General features: G+C 43.5%; 1 protein-coding gene across 8 annotated transcripts in view; it reads right to left on the reverse strand.

The window, feature by feature from the left end:
• The window catches only part of CDC42BPA (CDC42 binding protein kinase alpha), a 292,087-nt gene that overhangs the window by 181,734 nt on the left and 93,482 nt on the right, over nt 1–16,871 (reverse strand). For all 8 annotated transcript variants that reach the window (XM_039235880.1, XM_039235877.1, XM_039235878.1 and 5 more), the window contains exons 3-4: nt 8,887–8,970; nt 614–709 (exon numbers count right to left, since the gene is read on the reverse strand). In XM_039235880.1, the coding sequence (XP_039091811.1) occupies nt 614–709; nt 8,887–8,970 (180 nt within the window). The remainder of the gene's footprint in view (nt 1–613; nt 710–8,886; nt 8,971–16,871) is intronic.

Raw genomic sequence — 16,871 nt, forward strand, 5'->3', positions numbered from 1 at the left:
GCGTGGCACATGGCAGGAACTCAACACGTGTGCGCTAAAAAACCGCAAAATAAAAACTAGGGCCAGAAAACACAGGGGTCGTAGGCGGGGGCGTGCAGCCCCCTGCCTCTCCTGCTTCCTTGTTCGTCCCTTCAATCGTCACTTAGCAGCACTTTGCATGCTTCTGTTTTCCTCCGAGCTCACCCCGGTTTCTTCTGTCACGTGGTCCGTGACATCCCACACAGAAGCAGGTGCAGCCTGGATGCAAAACGCGGCTCTGCTTAAAGTGGCACGTGGCCGCTTTGAAAACTTTTATGTAAAATTCCAAGTAGTAACAGAATACTACAAACAAGACATACTGGGGAAGTGGTGAAAAGAGAAAATCCTGAGCACCTTTTACAGAATTTAAATGTTTGCATTTAGTGTGGACTTGCCTATTAAAAAGCATAAAAAATTCCAGGAGAAACGTACTGAAGTACCTCGGGGGGACGGGTGGAGGACAATTTCTACGCTGTGGAATTCAGTGGTTTTCTAAATAAAAACTACATTTAAATACCACTTAAAAGAAAATAACCGTAAATTCTGCCCATAAAAACGCAATAAGAATACTGAAACATATAGAAACGGTTCTTACTAAGTTATTGTCGTCCTGGAAAGCATAGTGCAAGGTCGTAATCCATTTGTTATCTCCATTCACTAAGACGTCCCTTTCTTCACGAAAACATGCTGTCTGAAAAGGGGGGAAAAAGATTTTTTAATGAGAGGACACTTCACGTAAAACTAGGAAATATATGATGCAAACAACTGCTTAAGATGTTTATCATGCTTTCTGTCCTGGAAAAGGAACACATCCGAGGTTATAGGACTGGTCAACAAGTCAGGCACCCTCAGGAAGCAGACAACAGGGATGAGACCCTTGAAAACATTTCCTATGAAGCAACACTGCCGTAGTTTCCAACAACCAGAAAAATGCACGTATTCACCCCGCAACCACGGCCCATGTAGGTAACACTTTGCCATCTTTACTTCCGTCCTTTTTAATTTGAAGGACATAAAATACAAGTAAGTGGTCATCTTGCTCTTTTCGCCCCACCCACCTCCCCTGATAAAATGACTCATCCGCAGATGTTATTTTCTTCCCCTCGTGTGCCTGGATCACACGTATACGTGTCCAAAAACAAAGAAATGCTTTGCATTTTGAAATTTTCCATGAATGTTATCATTTTATCTACCCTTCTGCAACTCGATGACTTCTTATTCAATGGTGGCTATTTTCCTTTCAACTGCTGTGACAGCCTGTTGGAACCTGCTGGAATTTATCCACGCAAACCCCCAGCCAGGAAAACACAGTTACCTTCATTTTGTTACTAGGGTACTGCGGTGAACATACCTGTATGAGAGCCTCTCCAGGTATATGCTTAGGGGCAGAAATGCTACCCAGAAGCATTTTCAGCTTTACCAGACGTAGCCAATTTTCCCTAAGTTTGTGCTGGTTACTACCCGGTGGAGAAGTCTCCCCTCTTCCCCACATCCTCAACTGCATTTGGCATTATAAGACTTTAAAGCGTGTCAATACAGGGGGTGTAAAACCCCATGCCACCGTTCTTTTCATTCACATACTCCCAATTACGCACGCAGATAAAGAGCGTTACCTACGCTTCCTGGACAACTGAACTTCCTCTGAATTGTTCACTCACCTTTGTCCATTTTCTCTAATGGACTGTTTTTTCATTTTTGATTTGTAGGAGTTTTAGTTTATTCTGAGACTGTATTTCCACTATTATAAAAGTAGAACCCTCAGAAATGTGTGGCTTAAATTAAAACATTTTATATGATACAATATAATTCTATAATCTATCCTTTTTATTTTTTAATGTTTATTTTCAAGAGAGAGAGTGAGTGAGAGCAGGGGAGGGGCAGAGAGAGCGGGGGGACACAGAATCTGAAGGAGGCTCCAGGCTCTGAGCTGTCAGCACAGAACCTGACGTGGGGCTCGAACCCACAAACCGTGGGATCATGACCTGAGCCGAGGTTGGACACTTAACTGACTGAGCCACACAGGTGTCCCAATAATCTATCATCTTTAAAGTTTTAATTTAAAAAGCCCCAGTACACCAGAAAGTTCAAAAAGAACTGAAGGGTAAAAGTAAAATCTCAATTTTCTGAGTCACGCCCCACACTTTCAGTGTCACGTGTGTCCAGGTCACCACCAAGAACTCTGGGGTCTCAGAAATTTCTTAGAAAATTTGTGTCTCTGGGTGAACGCACGGGTGCATGTGAACACACGCAATATTCACGTGGTGCCTCATCTCCCCTATCTTTTCTTTTCTTTATGCAAATCAGATCACGGTGCTCTGCAAGTTTGTTTTTTGTTTTTGTTTTTGTTTTTGTTTTTTTTCAAGTAACCCTATACCCGAACAGTTTTCCAAACCAGGACACACACCTCCTTCTCCCTACTGGCTGCATAATACTCCGGGCACACTGAAGAGTCACCACAGTATTCTATCTGGGGGAGGCGCCGACTTTCAGATCTCCCATAAAATAAGCTCAACAGCCATAATACACAAAACTATTAACATTACCTCATCAAGTACCTCCATTTTTTTCCATGTATATCCATAAATTTTATTTGATCAGATAAAACTTCCAGAGCCATGCATGAATTGGCACCAGAGAAAATTTTAAAAATCGTTAAACCAAATCAACAAGCAGCTTTACCTGCCAATCCGGTGACTGAAGTTCACTTGATGCTTTGGTTCACTTTAGCAGGAAAGCAGAACCACCCAACTCACTCCCTGCTAAGTCCTGTTTCAGAGCCTGAGTGACATACACTTACAGTCCGAGAGCGGCACAGACTGTTCGAGCCCAGAAGACTCCTCTCTCCTGACTTTATTTTGTTATAAAAGCTTTCTGGAATCTCAAAGACAGTCTAGCTAAATTCTAAAAAACGTTTGACAAGGGACTCCAAGTAAACAAAGCTCCAAAGACAATTTGTCAACAGATTAAACGTTAGCACATTCTAATCTATTCTGAACCATTCAGTGAAAAAATAATTTTAAAAAATATAAACTATAACCCAGAACTTCAAACATATACAAGAGAAAAGAATGAAACCACTTCTTCCCCACAAGGTTCTCATCAACCAACTTCAACAACTATGTTACTGTTCCATCCTGTTTCATCCACACCCTCAACCCCTCACCCTTGCCACCACCCTCCCTCCATGGAAACGTGTGTGTGTGTGTGTACACACATGTGTACACACACACACACACACACACACACGCAGACTCTTTTTTTTTTTTTTTAAGCAAACTGCAGACATCCTAGGATTTTATTGGTAAGTATTTAGGTATTAAACTAGTCCTATCAATGCCTCAGATACCGAGATTAGATGTTAAACACAGTCTTTTTTGCTCCAGTAGGTCACACTGTCCTCAGGTGTCACAAGTGGGGTAAGGGTGGTTAGGACAATCTCATGGGAAGAGGCCGAGGATGCTGCTACACATCCTACAATGCATTAGGAAGCTTATGCCTCAAGGACTTATCTGGTCCCAAATATTGTAAGTGCCACTGCTGAGAAACCTTGTTCTCAATCAGTACGAACCAGACCATGATGCCTGCATTACTTTAAGCTTCATGAAGCTGTAACAAGGAGTCCACATGTCTAAATAGGCTGTAATAATGTCTTTTACCTTTAAAAAAAAAACTCACTAACTTTTAATATCCCCCTTTAAAACAGAATATTTGAGTATATAAGAATGTAATATATATGTGGGAGGGGCTGCTGGAGATCATACGGCTTTCTTCAGACTCTGTCATGCGGTTTCTATTCAACCATATATACTGTTTGCCACAGTGCTGTTGTATCTGCTTTGCAGCTTTATATTTTTAATACGCAGTTATATATTGTTTAAACTTTACCCTTAACGGGCTACTGGTTAAAGAGAAAGAGCAACAGTAATACCTATGCTGAAACAGAAGTTAATATGGACCATATACAAATGATAATAATTCTGCACAAGTGTCACAGGATTATTTTCCCCAGATCAACAGGTGTATCTTAGATCAACATTCTTACAAAGCACACCAAAACTGTCTCAATAGTTGAAAATCATGTGTTAAAATGAAAATACCCACTTGTGATTATATCCACTTTGGCCTCCCATTTATTTGTAATAGAGATTTCTCTCATCCATAAAGTATTCACAGAGAAATTCTTTCAAATAATAAATCATTCTCTTGAATCTAGTATTTGAGGAGAAAAAAGACAATTTTTTTTATTTTTTAAAAAATAAGAAAACAAGTGTTATTTTTAATTGCGAAATGCAAGAATTCCAAATATCAGGTCTTATTCACCATGGCATCAGTTTACTTCCAAATCTCCATTTCAAAGAGACGTGACAGCCAAACCAAACGTGAGCTACATCATATTTCAACTTATTTGTCAGCAAAAGAAAAATTTTCTTACATAATTAAGGAGAAAAATCATTTAATAATGGCCAAACTTGGGAAATATGTGATATGTGAGAAACCAGACATGTTTAAACCCTTTGAGTGCCAAGGTACACTGATCCAACTTTTCCCAAAGACTATGAAAGTCTCCATGTACAGGTGCCCCTCTGCAAAGGGGATCCACTACCGAGGAATTTAATCTGAGGAATGGATACATGTTAGAGTCCACACAACATGAATATCCTGCAGTGTAAAAACTATCCTTGAACATGGCAGACTACGAACCCTTGAGACCCTCTCATTCTAATTTACACCACACATGCTTCTGAGGCGCAGGGAGTAGTTCTGATGCGCTGTCTTCTCGCATTTTCAATTTTCTCTCTGCCAGCCACACACACTCAGATGTGCTGAAATGACTCAATGTGCTGGTAATCTGATTTCACCTTGCTGAGAATTCACACTTTGATTAAACTCGCTATTCCAAGGGATATGTGTAAAGATTTTGACCACAGAAGAGTTCAAGATAGTAAAAATGGGGACAGAATCTAAATGACCATCAATATTTTAAAAAAAAAAAATCAAGCTACTAAAATATATATCCATTCAGTATAGTGAAGCTATTTAATAGGATGCAATAAATGTATAAATATGGAAATAGAAAAACCTAATATATACATAATTAAATGATAAAAGCAATGTGAAAATCAGCCTTTTAATATGATTTCATTATAATAAAAATTTCCATTAAAGACAAATATGAAAACTCTTAGTAGTGGTTTACTTTGAATAGAAAGATTAGACATTTGAGGAAGAAAAGAGACCCTTCATATTTTTAGTTTTTATTTTCTGTTGTGCTTACATGCTTTCTTTTAATGTAGGTGGCAGACCAGGAAGTAAGGCAGGTCAAATCCAATGGCCTCATTTCATTAATATTACTATTACTGGCCCCTGCCATTATGAAAATAATAATCAAGGAATAACAACAGTAACAAAACTACTAAGGCCAGTGGCACAAACCAGTACCATCACAGTTCAACCCAGGTACATTATTAGCCTATAATCTGTATTTTTTTTTAAATTTTTTTAAAAATATTTTTATTTATTTCTAGGAGAGAGAGAGAGATAGACAATGTGAGCAGGGGAGGGTCAGAGAGAGAGGGAGATACAGACTCTGAAGCAGGCTCCAGGCTCTGAGGTGGCAGTCAGCACAGAGCCCGATGCGGGGCTCGAACCCACGAACCGCGAGATCATGACCTAAGCGAAAGTCGGATGCTTAACCGACTAAGCCACCCAGGCGCCCCACCTATAATCTGTATTTAATGAGCGGGATGACAGAGCCAATGGAGAGCATTCTGTCAACTAGTTCACACCTTCCAGGAAAATGAGCGAGGAAAATTCATCTCCCACAAGGCGCTGAATACATTCTGAAGAGAAGGTGATATTTACAGAACAGATTGGGAAAAGTTAAGGGGCTGCTGACAAAGTCTGCAGATGATGAACGGGCAGGGACAGCGGCCTCCGTAACCGTAAGATTGGTTAGCAGTTATTCAGCTGCCTCAAAAGAGAGAGGGTGTCCTATCACCTTCAAATAATGCATACCCCACCGAGTATATATTTGTTATGTAACAAGTAGGGAAATAAATACAGCAACTAGGTTAGAGGTAAATCTTTGAAAAATTATTTTGTTTTGTTTCATTTCATCTCATTTCACTTTAGAGAGAGAGCATGCCTGTGAGCAGCGGGCAGAGGGAGAGAGAAAAACTTAAGCAGGTTCCATGCTCAGCATGGGGCCTGACATGGGGCTCAATCCCACAACCCTGGGATCATGCATGACCTGAGCCGAAATAAAGAGGTGAACACTCAACTGACTGAGCCACACAGGCACTCCTGAAACACTGTTTTAAAGCACCGACAACGCACAGGTTAAAAATCCCAACATTTGCCCGTCATCTGTAAATTTTTAAGCATCACGAGTAGGCCCAGTGAGCCAAAGTGGGAGAAGTCACGGTCAGAACGGCGGTGTTTTTAACATTTGTTTAAAAAAGGACTTAATAATTCAAGCACAGATATACAATTCCACTCTAGTTCAAAATTAATCTCTCTTTAAAAATTTCAATGTCAGGGCACCTGGGTGACTCAGTCAGAAAAGCCTCTGACGTTGGCTCAGGTCATGATCTCATGGTGTGTGAGTTCGAGCCCCCATCAGGCTCTGTGCTGACAGCTCAGAGCCTGAAGCCTACTTCAGATTCTGTGTCTCCCACTCTCTCTGTCCCTCTCCTGCTCATGTTCTGTCTTGACTTTCAAAGACAAATAAATGTTAAAAAAATTTTATTAAAAATTTTTTAAAGATTTTGATATAGAATTTCTGTAATGCAAGTTTCAAACAGTTCCTTTAGAATACTGAATCAGCCTGTATCCCTGAAATAAAACCCATCCATCATGGTGGACGAATTCTATTATATATACTGCTGAATTCTATTTGCTAACATTTTGTTAAAGATTTTTTTTTATCTACGTTCATGAGGCATTTTGGTCTTTAATTTTCTTTGTGTGGTCCCTGTGTGGTCTTCCTGTCCGAATATTACTGACTTCACAGAGTAAGTGCTGTTCCTCAGGCCCCACGGCCCACCTCCTTCTCTCTGCCTTGCAGTGTCTTCTTATACATGTTTTATATGCAATGTCCAGGGCCTCGGAGGCTGTACTTAATGGGAGGGATAGGAAGAAGTACGCCTATTCCATCTTGCCCGGCACACCGACTTCAAAGAAAGCAGTGCAGCCTTTAACTCCATTTTTAACAACTCCAAGGCTGAAACACTAACCTTCCCACAATTACGATTTCCTGGAAACAATGAGAACATGCTTGTTTACTATTTCTTACTAGTAAGATCCGTCGCTCCCGCCGCTGACAACGCCACCAGCTTCTTCGGCGGCAGGAACTCTACTGTTCCCAAGGCCACGTCCTTCCGGGGACGGCCCGTCCTCAGTGATCGAACGCGGCACATACAAAAAGGTCAGTCCTCTGGCCTCACACGGGGCTCCAAGGAACCGTTTCTGCTCCACAGCTCCCTGCTGGACAGCTTGGCTTCTCCCTGAAAGTGACAGTTCACCCCCTTTCCCTCCCATCAGTCCCCATCTCAGAAGAACGTCCTCATTCAAGCTCAGTGTTTCCCACCTGGCAAGTCTGACCAGTGACCGTAAGGCGAGTCGGTGTCAGGAAGCAGATTCAAAAGCGCAGACTGAAGTTACTGAATACAGTGGACACTGGCGCGTACGCCAGAAAGTGACAAAAGTCTCCAAATGCTTTTCTCAACAGGAGAGGGGGCGGTGCGGGGCAGGGTGTGGTCAAAGAGGACCTCAGCTTTGTCTGTAACGTGCTAGTGTTTGTTTTAGTGATAATATATTTCTATTTCATTTCTGTAGGGTTTTTTTTTTTCCCCAGGAGACACATAGAAATTAAGACTAAAGGCAGAAACTTCCCCTGAATGTCAGTGATTAATTCTAGGTGACTGGATATAAATGACTGTTAGTTTCTCCTTCGTGTTTGGTTACATTCCTCAAACTTCCCAAAGGAAACAGCTAATGAAGTATTTCACTACGTCCCATCTTCCAGCAGGGCAACGTTCTTTGCTTCCCTCCGTATGTTTGGTGTTTCCCAGGCTGCTACAAGTCCTGGTACGTAAAGATTTCCAAACGCTATTTCTCGTGAGAGAAATCTTACTGGGCTCCAGAGCTAATATTCAGCCTGCTCAGCAGTATGGTCCTCCCACAAGTTGAAATACTAAAATACTTGCATCACCAGTAAGTTCTGCTTCCTGGAAGCCCCTGAGGGCCCAGCCCCCTCCAGACCCTCACCAGGGTAGAACACGGCAGGAGACTCCACAACCCTCCCCCCAAGACCTGTGTGTTACATCAGTTCTGACCACACCATACCAGCCATGAGGTATCTGCAACCTCACTCCAGCTGATCCTTCCCTTGTGTCAAGGACCAGCACAGAAACAATGGCAATTCTTGCAACAGCAGATTCTACTACCATCCTCTAATAATGTAAAAAACACAAACTGAATTGTATAATCAATAACAGAACTCTTACAGGGCACTTTCAAAGCTCCTGCTCACTTCTGCTTTGAGCAGAACATAGATACATAGAGAATATAAACAAGTTACATCAAGCTGGAACTCAAGCACTACAAAATTTTTTCCTATAAAAGAAACAGGTTCCCAAACACCCTTTTCACATGAACGTTTAAGCCCCACATTACATTTGGTTTTCAGACAATATGAAATTAGCATCACTATCACCACCATAAATTGTTGAACTTGTTACCTTAAAAATAATGGCCCTGCAGATACATTACTAAATGATTTAAGGATCTATTGATCTCTCCAATTTCATGAATCTCTAAACTGATTTCTAAAACATCATTTAAACATTCCAATAATTAGAATCTTACCTCAGCTCTTTTCAGCATTTCCCATTTATTCAATATTTTCATGGCAAATACCTTATCTGCATTTTTTAGTTTCACTACAGCAACCTAGAAGAGAAAATACAACTTTTAAAATATGACAAATAAAAATGTTTTCAGTCATCCATTTTCCTCTCTGTTAAAAAATAACAAAATTATCAATGATTTCCATGGCAGTTCATATCCCAAGATCCTAAATCAAATAATACTGTCAGTTGAAAAAGTTACATTAGTCAACGTGGGCCAAACAAGTGTTATTTTTTACATCGTATCAACTGATTGTTTATTACATCCCCCTTTACAAGTTTTCTGCTCTAGAATTTAAACTCAACATCTACTATCACTAGGAAATTGACCAGAACATACAACGCTGAAATACCTAGAGCTTGTTGAATACCACACGCCAGGTTCCAACATGATGCTACAGAGAAGGCCTGCTGCCAACACAAGTCCGTTTCGTGGGAATCAAATAATACAAAGTCAACTGAAAATGAGACTATTTTTCACACCCCATATTCTTACTGCTATACTACAACCCCCATCTTTCTCCCTCTCCCTGGGGATGCTCAAGGGCTGACACTCAACTACGTAAGATGAGACCAAGGTTGCTTTCCAGTCACTGGGGGCTGGGAAGACAAAGACAAACACTGCCCTCATATGCAGAAGGAGAGAACAAACTTTACACAGCATCTCTTCAAATAGTTCGAAAGGATATTTCCAAGGATAGAGAATAGGTTTAAACTCGAGTGTCAGAATTTTAAAGTCTTAATAGCAAATGGACATATTAGGAGCACTTAACAAATCTGTATCTGGATTGGACTGCAATAAAAGTAACATGACCACAGAGTTAAAATCACTGCAGAATACCACAATACAACGTAAGCAAGAACTTTTCTTGGTTATTGTCATAAATGGTTACAATGACTTGTGATTAGAGTTTTTCACCAATGATAACAGTAGGAAAGAAGAGAAACATCTCAATTTCAAGTGCAAGCACTTTAGTCTTTAGTCATTTCTGGTCACATCTGCAAAAATGATGGGTCAGTGAAATTGCTCTCCCACTGATTCATGCTTCAAAAAAGGGGACTGTCAGTGACACAGAAACAATCTAAATGTCCATCAGTAGATGAAGAGATTAAAAAAAAAAAAATGGTGTACACGTATAATGGGATATTATCCAGCCATAAAAAAGAAGGAAATCCTGCTTTTATGACAACATGGATGGACCATGAACCTGGAGGGCATTGTGCTAAGTGAAATAAGCCAGACATAGAAAACAAATCCCATGTGATCTCATTTATACGTGGAACCTAAAAAAGTCAAACGCATGAAAACAGAGAACAGAGTGAGGGCAGCCAGGGCTGGGAGAGACAGGGAGACGTTGGTCCAAGGCTACGAAGTTCCAGTTACAGGATGAAAACGGTCTGGGCACGCGCTGTCCAGCACGACAGTTAACAGTGTTGTACTACATACCTGAAAGCTGCAAAGAGAAAAGATCTTTTTTTTTTTAAACGTTTTTTTTTTTATTTATTTCTAGGGGAGAGAGAGAGAGAGAGAGAGAGAGAGAGACAGCATGAACAGGGGAGGGTCAGAGAGAGAGGGAGTCACAGACTGAAACAGGCTCCAGGCTCTGAGCTGGCAGTCAGCACAGAGCCCGACGCGGGGCTCGAACCCACGAACCGAGAGATCATGACCTAAGCGAAAGTCGGACGCTTAACCGACTAAGCCACCCAGGCGCCCCTGCAAAGAGAAAAGATCTTAAATGTTCTCGTGGCAGAGGGACAAAAAAGGTAATTATGTGAGGTGATATCAACCGTCCTGTGGTAATCATTTTGCAACATATACACGTATCGATTCATTACTTAGGACACCTTAAACTCCACCACATTATAGGTCAATAATATCTCAATAAAAATGGGGAAACAATAAAGGACACTATCATAAACAGCAAGGAAAAACCTGAAATATTGTTTCACCAAAACCTCTGAAAGGCTGGGAACAAGTTTAGCTGCTCCGTAGATTCAAATTACACGTTAGGAGTGCAGACAGACAGAAAGACAGGGACACTGAGTTCGACACACTTACATTCAGGACAGGGAAGGACACTTAAGCCGTCCTTCTTCTGAATGAGGGAAGAATGGCTGAAAGACTGTAACACCTAAGATTCCCCCTCCTCACGTCGCCTAGCTCCGTGTGCCTCACCAGGTCTGGGTTTGAGTACAGAAGTTTCTGGTGATCACTGGGAAGAAGAATAGCCGTAGTATCTGAGCATGTTCTAATGCCAGTTCTCTTCTAAGCGTTTTATGCGGGTCCACAATCCTCTGCTCGCAGTTCTAAAGCCGCAAGGTTTTCACAAGGCATTTGGCAGCAGGTACTGACATCAGGCTGATTATAGGTTTTTGGGTTTTGTTTTTTTAATCTCATTTAGTATAAAGACAAACATGCTTCACTGCAGAAACACTAAAGCACCTGCTTTTGAGGTGCTGTTTCAAACCCCCACAGGGCACCCGTATAAAATATAGCTTAAGCACTTAATGATCTTCCTCAAATACAAAAAATCCTGGAACCCAAACCAGCTGTGGGTTATAGAGCTGTGCGGGATCAGCCCTCACTAAGCACGCGAGCACTGGGCGAGCATCTCGGGAGGCCGCTCGGCGTGGCCGCGACGGCACGCGTGCTGCAGGCAGGCCACCTCACCTGGGTCCTGGCTCTGTCACCAGCTGTGCAGCTCTGGGCGGATAACCTCCCAGGATTTCGATTTTCTCCTCCGCATAACAGCTACTATACTAACGCACACGCGCTAAGAGTACTTGCCCTACAGAACTGCGGTAAGAGGAAAATCATTAATACAAGCATAAAGTCCTTATAACTTACTAGTGCTCAGCCAACACCAACTCTTATTCTGTGTCAGGCACTGCACTAAGCACGGGACAGCCCAATCCCTTCACCATCGTCTGCTTTACCCCTACCTAATGTGTAGCTGACGTTACACATCCCAAGTTATTTAATTTCTTTAATGATGAAATAAGAAATTCCAGCCTCTTCAACTTATAACTTTATACCCACGGCACATAGAAGTATAGCTAGAAAGAGCCTCAAGTGAAAGAAAATAAATGTGGGGCGCCTGGGTGGCTCAGTTGGTTAAGCGTCCGACTTTGGCTCAGATCATGGTCTCGTGGTTTGTGAGTTCAAGCCCCTCCCATATTCATGCTCTCTTTCTGTCTTTGTCTCTCTCTCTCTCTCTCAAAAATAAAAAAGCATCAGGTTCTGTGCTGACAGCCAGGAGTCTGGAGCCTGCCTCAGATTCTGTGTCTTGCTCTCTCTCTGCCCCTCTCCTGCTCATACATTGTCTCTCTCTTTCTCTCTAAAAAATAACATTAAAAAAGTTAAAATATATACATACTATACATTATATATACATATACACAAATAAAAATGAAGTCACAATATTTACTATATTTACTATAGTGTGGTTTCCGACAGTACTCTATTGGGGATCACTTAAGTATTCTGAAAGATGAAATTTACTAAATACATCACAGAACAATAGAAAATTATTCATATTTTAAAAATATTAAAGAGGGGCGCCTTGGTGGCTTAGTAAGTTAAGCCTCTGACTTCAGCTCAGGTCATGACTTCATGGTTCATGGGTTCAAACCCCAGCATGTTGGGCTCTGTGCTGACAGCTCAGTGCCTGGAGCCTGTCTCAGAACAATAGAAAATTATTTATATTTTAAAAATATTAAAGAGGGGCGCCTTGGTGGCTTAGTAAGTTAAGCCTCTGACTTCAGCTCAGGTCATGACTTCATGGTTCATGGGTTCCAGCCCTGTGTCAGGCTCTGTGCTGACAGCTCAGTGCCTGGAGCCTGTCTCAGATTCTGGGTCTCCCTCTTTCTCTATCCCTTCCATGCTCATGCTCTCTCTCTCAAAAATAAACAAACATTAAAAGATTTTTAAAATATTATTAAAAAATATTATCTAAAAGGCAAAAATACAGACTATACTGCTTGAAAGAAGTTTATTAAAGTTTGCACATTTTTTCTGTATATACACAAAATCATATCTATAAATTTCTATGCCATACGAATGTAGAGAAAGACAGGCACCAAAATATTTAAAAATCAGGTATTTCTAGGTGAGAGGATTTCTACTCCCCTTTCTGCATTTTCTGTATGGAACATACAAAATTTGAAGCACGGAACGGGAGAGCGTGAAATGCCACACTTCCCCTTGGTCACAAAATGCCTACCAATTACTGAGGTGCTGTCGCGTGACTGGTAAGGGCCCAAATGAGAGCCACCCGCACATCTGGGCACATCTGGGAGATGCTCGGGGGTGCAGGGCTGCTGCAGGAGAAGTGCGTTCTTAACATCACCCCACAACAGCCTCAGGGGCTGCCCCAAATCTTCTCAGGAATGGGGTGGGATGGAGGGAAATAAAAAATGTCAGTTCAGGAAATATTCCTGAATTATCAAACTGATGACATAATGGAGATAAGTCTACGAAGCTGATGCAGGGACAACACAGAATAAGACCCCTCCTGATTTCCCGCTCTAATACCATACACCATTCCCCTGCTCACAGCAGCAGCAGAAAACAGAGCAAGATCACTCTCCCAGGACTCTAACTTCGGGGTCTAGATTTCCAAGAACCAAAGCTAACTGACATGCAAGGGGGGAGTATGTTAAAATGTCCTTTCTTACTCAATCTGATCAAAATGAAAACTATACTGGGGCACCTGGGTGGCTCAGTCAGTTAAGCGTTTGACTTCAGCTCAGGTCATGATCTCACAGTTCATGGGTTTGAGCCCCGTGTCGGGTTCTGTGCTGACAGCTCAGAGCCTGGAGCCTGCTTCAGATTGTGTCTCCCTCTCTCTCTCTCTGCCCCTTCCTTGCTCATGCTCCGTCTCTCAAAAATGAATGAATGTTTAAAAAATTTTTTTTAAAATTAAAACTACATTTAGTATGGACTAGAGGACTATAAATTTAACACAGAACAAAGATGTTATTTTTTTTTTAATGTTTATTTATTTTTGAGAGACAGATCATGAGCAGGGGAAGGGCAGAGAAAAAGGGAGACACAGGATCTGAAGCAGGCTCCAGGCTCTGAGCTGTCAGCACAGAGCCCAACACGGGGCTCAAACCCACGAACTGTGAGATTACGACCTGAGCCGAAGTTGGACACTCAACCGACTGAGCCACCCAGGCACCCCCCAAAGATGTTATTCTTAAAAACAACAGAGAGGTCTCTTTAAAGGCTTCCTATGTAAAGCACTCCGAGGTTAGAAAAACAGCAAATACAGAAAAACATCAGTAGGTGTCAGATGTCAATGAATGAATGAGTTCTTAAACACAGCGTTCGTCTCTGCACTTACTGCCACAACACATAACACGGGATCTGTCACTCTCTGAAATTAAACAGAATTTCAATACCCGAGTACCAGTTCCCAGGCAGTGCTCCAAACTCGTCTGCGTTCGGTAAACCCAGAGCTCACCATGCCTCCCTGGCCCCCCCCCCATTCAACCCGCCGCTGCGTCCTGCCCAGAAGGTCCCCCCACCTCTCCAGTTCTGCCCTGAAGCCCCACGATCTCTCCTCCACCCGGCAGTCAGAGGGGTCCTGTGTCGCCACAGCACAGATCATGACACTCCTTTGCTGTTTCACCCATCACGGTTTCCCATCACTCTCCAGGTGACAGTCAACCTACTGTAACTTCTCAGGCCAACGTATTCCAGTCTTCCAGCCTCCCATGTCCCACACGCTGTCCCTAGCTCGCTCTGTGCCACACGTTCTGGTCACCCGGTTCAGTCCCAAAGTCACTGACAAGTATCGCTTCCTGAACTGTCACTGCCCTATCACACTGTATCACCTCTTGCCTCCCTCTGCCCTTTGCTCTCATTGAACAGACTGTACATTTTTCCGCATTTGACCACGTGCCTCACTCGCTAGAACACAAGGTCTATGATGCCAGGGGCTCGTTCCCGTCTGCTCACTGGCATGTGCCCGGCCTTGGGGATCGACAGGTACTCGTAAGCCGTTCCCCCCATCTGCTCACTGGCATGTGCCCAGCCTTGGGGATCGACAGGTACTCGTAAGTACCGGATGGGTGAATGAGGGATATCTGTCACCGTGTGGGTATCTGTACGTAGGAAGTTGCTGGGCATCGATACTGGCAGCTTCGAGTACACCACTCAACTGACACTCACACGCGAATGAAAACAAGGCCTCATGTCGGATATGCAACAGCGTGACTGAGGCGAACCGTGGGGGGGACGATTCCGGCCCATGCTGCTCTCGGGGCAGAACCCACGCTTCTCCAGTCTCGACCTCACAGCCTGGCTGTCACCTCCTGCCTGATGCTGCCTGTTGACAATTTACTGCCTCGTGTCTTCGTCTCCTTACCTCCGAGGTACAGCATCTACCATCACTCACTGTTAACAATAATGACAAAGCCACTCTTACTCAGGGCAGGCTGCCCGTGTGCCTGGCACTGGCACACTGCACATCACAGGCAGGCCCCCCGGCCCTACAGCGCTGTACCGCAGGGTCGACCATGCTCCCTGCCTGATTACAGAGGTAGTGCTCTCTAGACTGAAGTCCTGAGCAGCTCCATAGGCCCCGAACACCCTCCCACGCATCACGCCGCTAACCTTGACGCCTACGGACACGTTAAGGGTGATCACCGTTAATATGTATGGAAATCAGTGTATTTGGTACCTATGCTGTTCTTCTGTTGGTGATCAGTTTGTGTTCAAAATATTTACTGGGACAAACAACAAAAATTAAGTCTCTTTAACAAGCAAACCAGCGTTTACTAACAGCTAGAGGTACGCTCTCTATGGAGACACAATTCACATACACAGTAGCCACAGTGAGAACATTTAGAAGTCAGAACAGCCTGGGCATCAACTGATCCGAACGGACACAGGCCACATCAACGCGGCATGCCCGTACCACCACACCCCTGCAGACGCAAGACTGGCCCTGCCTGCGCAGAGGCTGTCGGAAGTGAACTGTGCAGTAGGCCCCCAACTTCTTTGACTCCCCCTTGAATCCCAGGAGAGCCGGGGACACAAGAACGTTTCAGGAAGGATGAACGGCTCACACGCACCCCTACATTCAGCCTCGGCCTAGGCCACGCAGACGCGCCAGGGCCTAGTGACGGTCGGCAGAGGAAGCGAGCAAATGACACCGGAGGCAGTTTCACAAGAAGCCTTGAAGCTGCCAGAGTAAAGGCTGGCGCAGGCGGGGGTGGCGAGCCACCAGGCACTGGGGACTGGCAACACCCAGGGTGTAAGTTCAAGGTCTTCCTGAAGCAGAAATGAAAATCCAGTGTTAAGTCGGGCAGGAACTAACGATCACAGCAGACACAGGCTCTGCCGGCGTGCAGTTCTCCGTCTCGCTCCTCACTGTGTCCCGCGACTGGTGAGGCCACCAGAGCTATTCTAATCAGGGACGAGTAACTCTGCAGTTAAGAGCTCATAATCCAGCCAATATTTAAAATTCACTACCTTAAAAGAGAGTCAATTATCTACAATCTGTTACATTTGACATAGTCTGATATTCATATGGAGCAAGAGGGTACGAAAAAAGAAAGGGAAACACAAAGGCCCTTCTCACGCCGAATCTCAAATCTCATCAGTCGCGTACTAGGTCCTGTGGGCTGACTCTGGGGTCCAAGCTGCGCCAGCCCAGCCCGGGCAGGACATCTCCGCCCCCGTACTGCTGTCTTCAGCGATCGGCCTCACTTCATCCCGGGCGGACGTGTAAGGAATTCTCTAGTGCCGTCCTTTTCTCAGCCACTTTTTTTGAAAAAAAAACAAAAAACAAAAAACAACTACTGAAGTGTTTTTATTATTGCTTTCTGGTTTTCCCAAGCTCAACCTCAACCGGGCCCTGAAATCTACCTGCATCCCCACTACTTCCCTGCCCTCTCCCGGTCCTATACAATACCCCGTGCCGCCCGCCCCGC

The sequence above is a fragment of the Hyaena hyaena genome, unplaced genomic scaffold (assembly GCF_003009895.1).
Source record: "Hyaena hyaena isolate Hyena2069 unplaced genomic scaffold, ASM300989v1 scaffold_103, whole genome shotgun sequence".
NCBI lineage: Eukaryota > Metazoa > Chordata > Mammalia > Carnivora > Hyaenidae > Hyaena > Hyaena hyaena.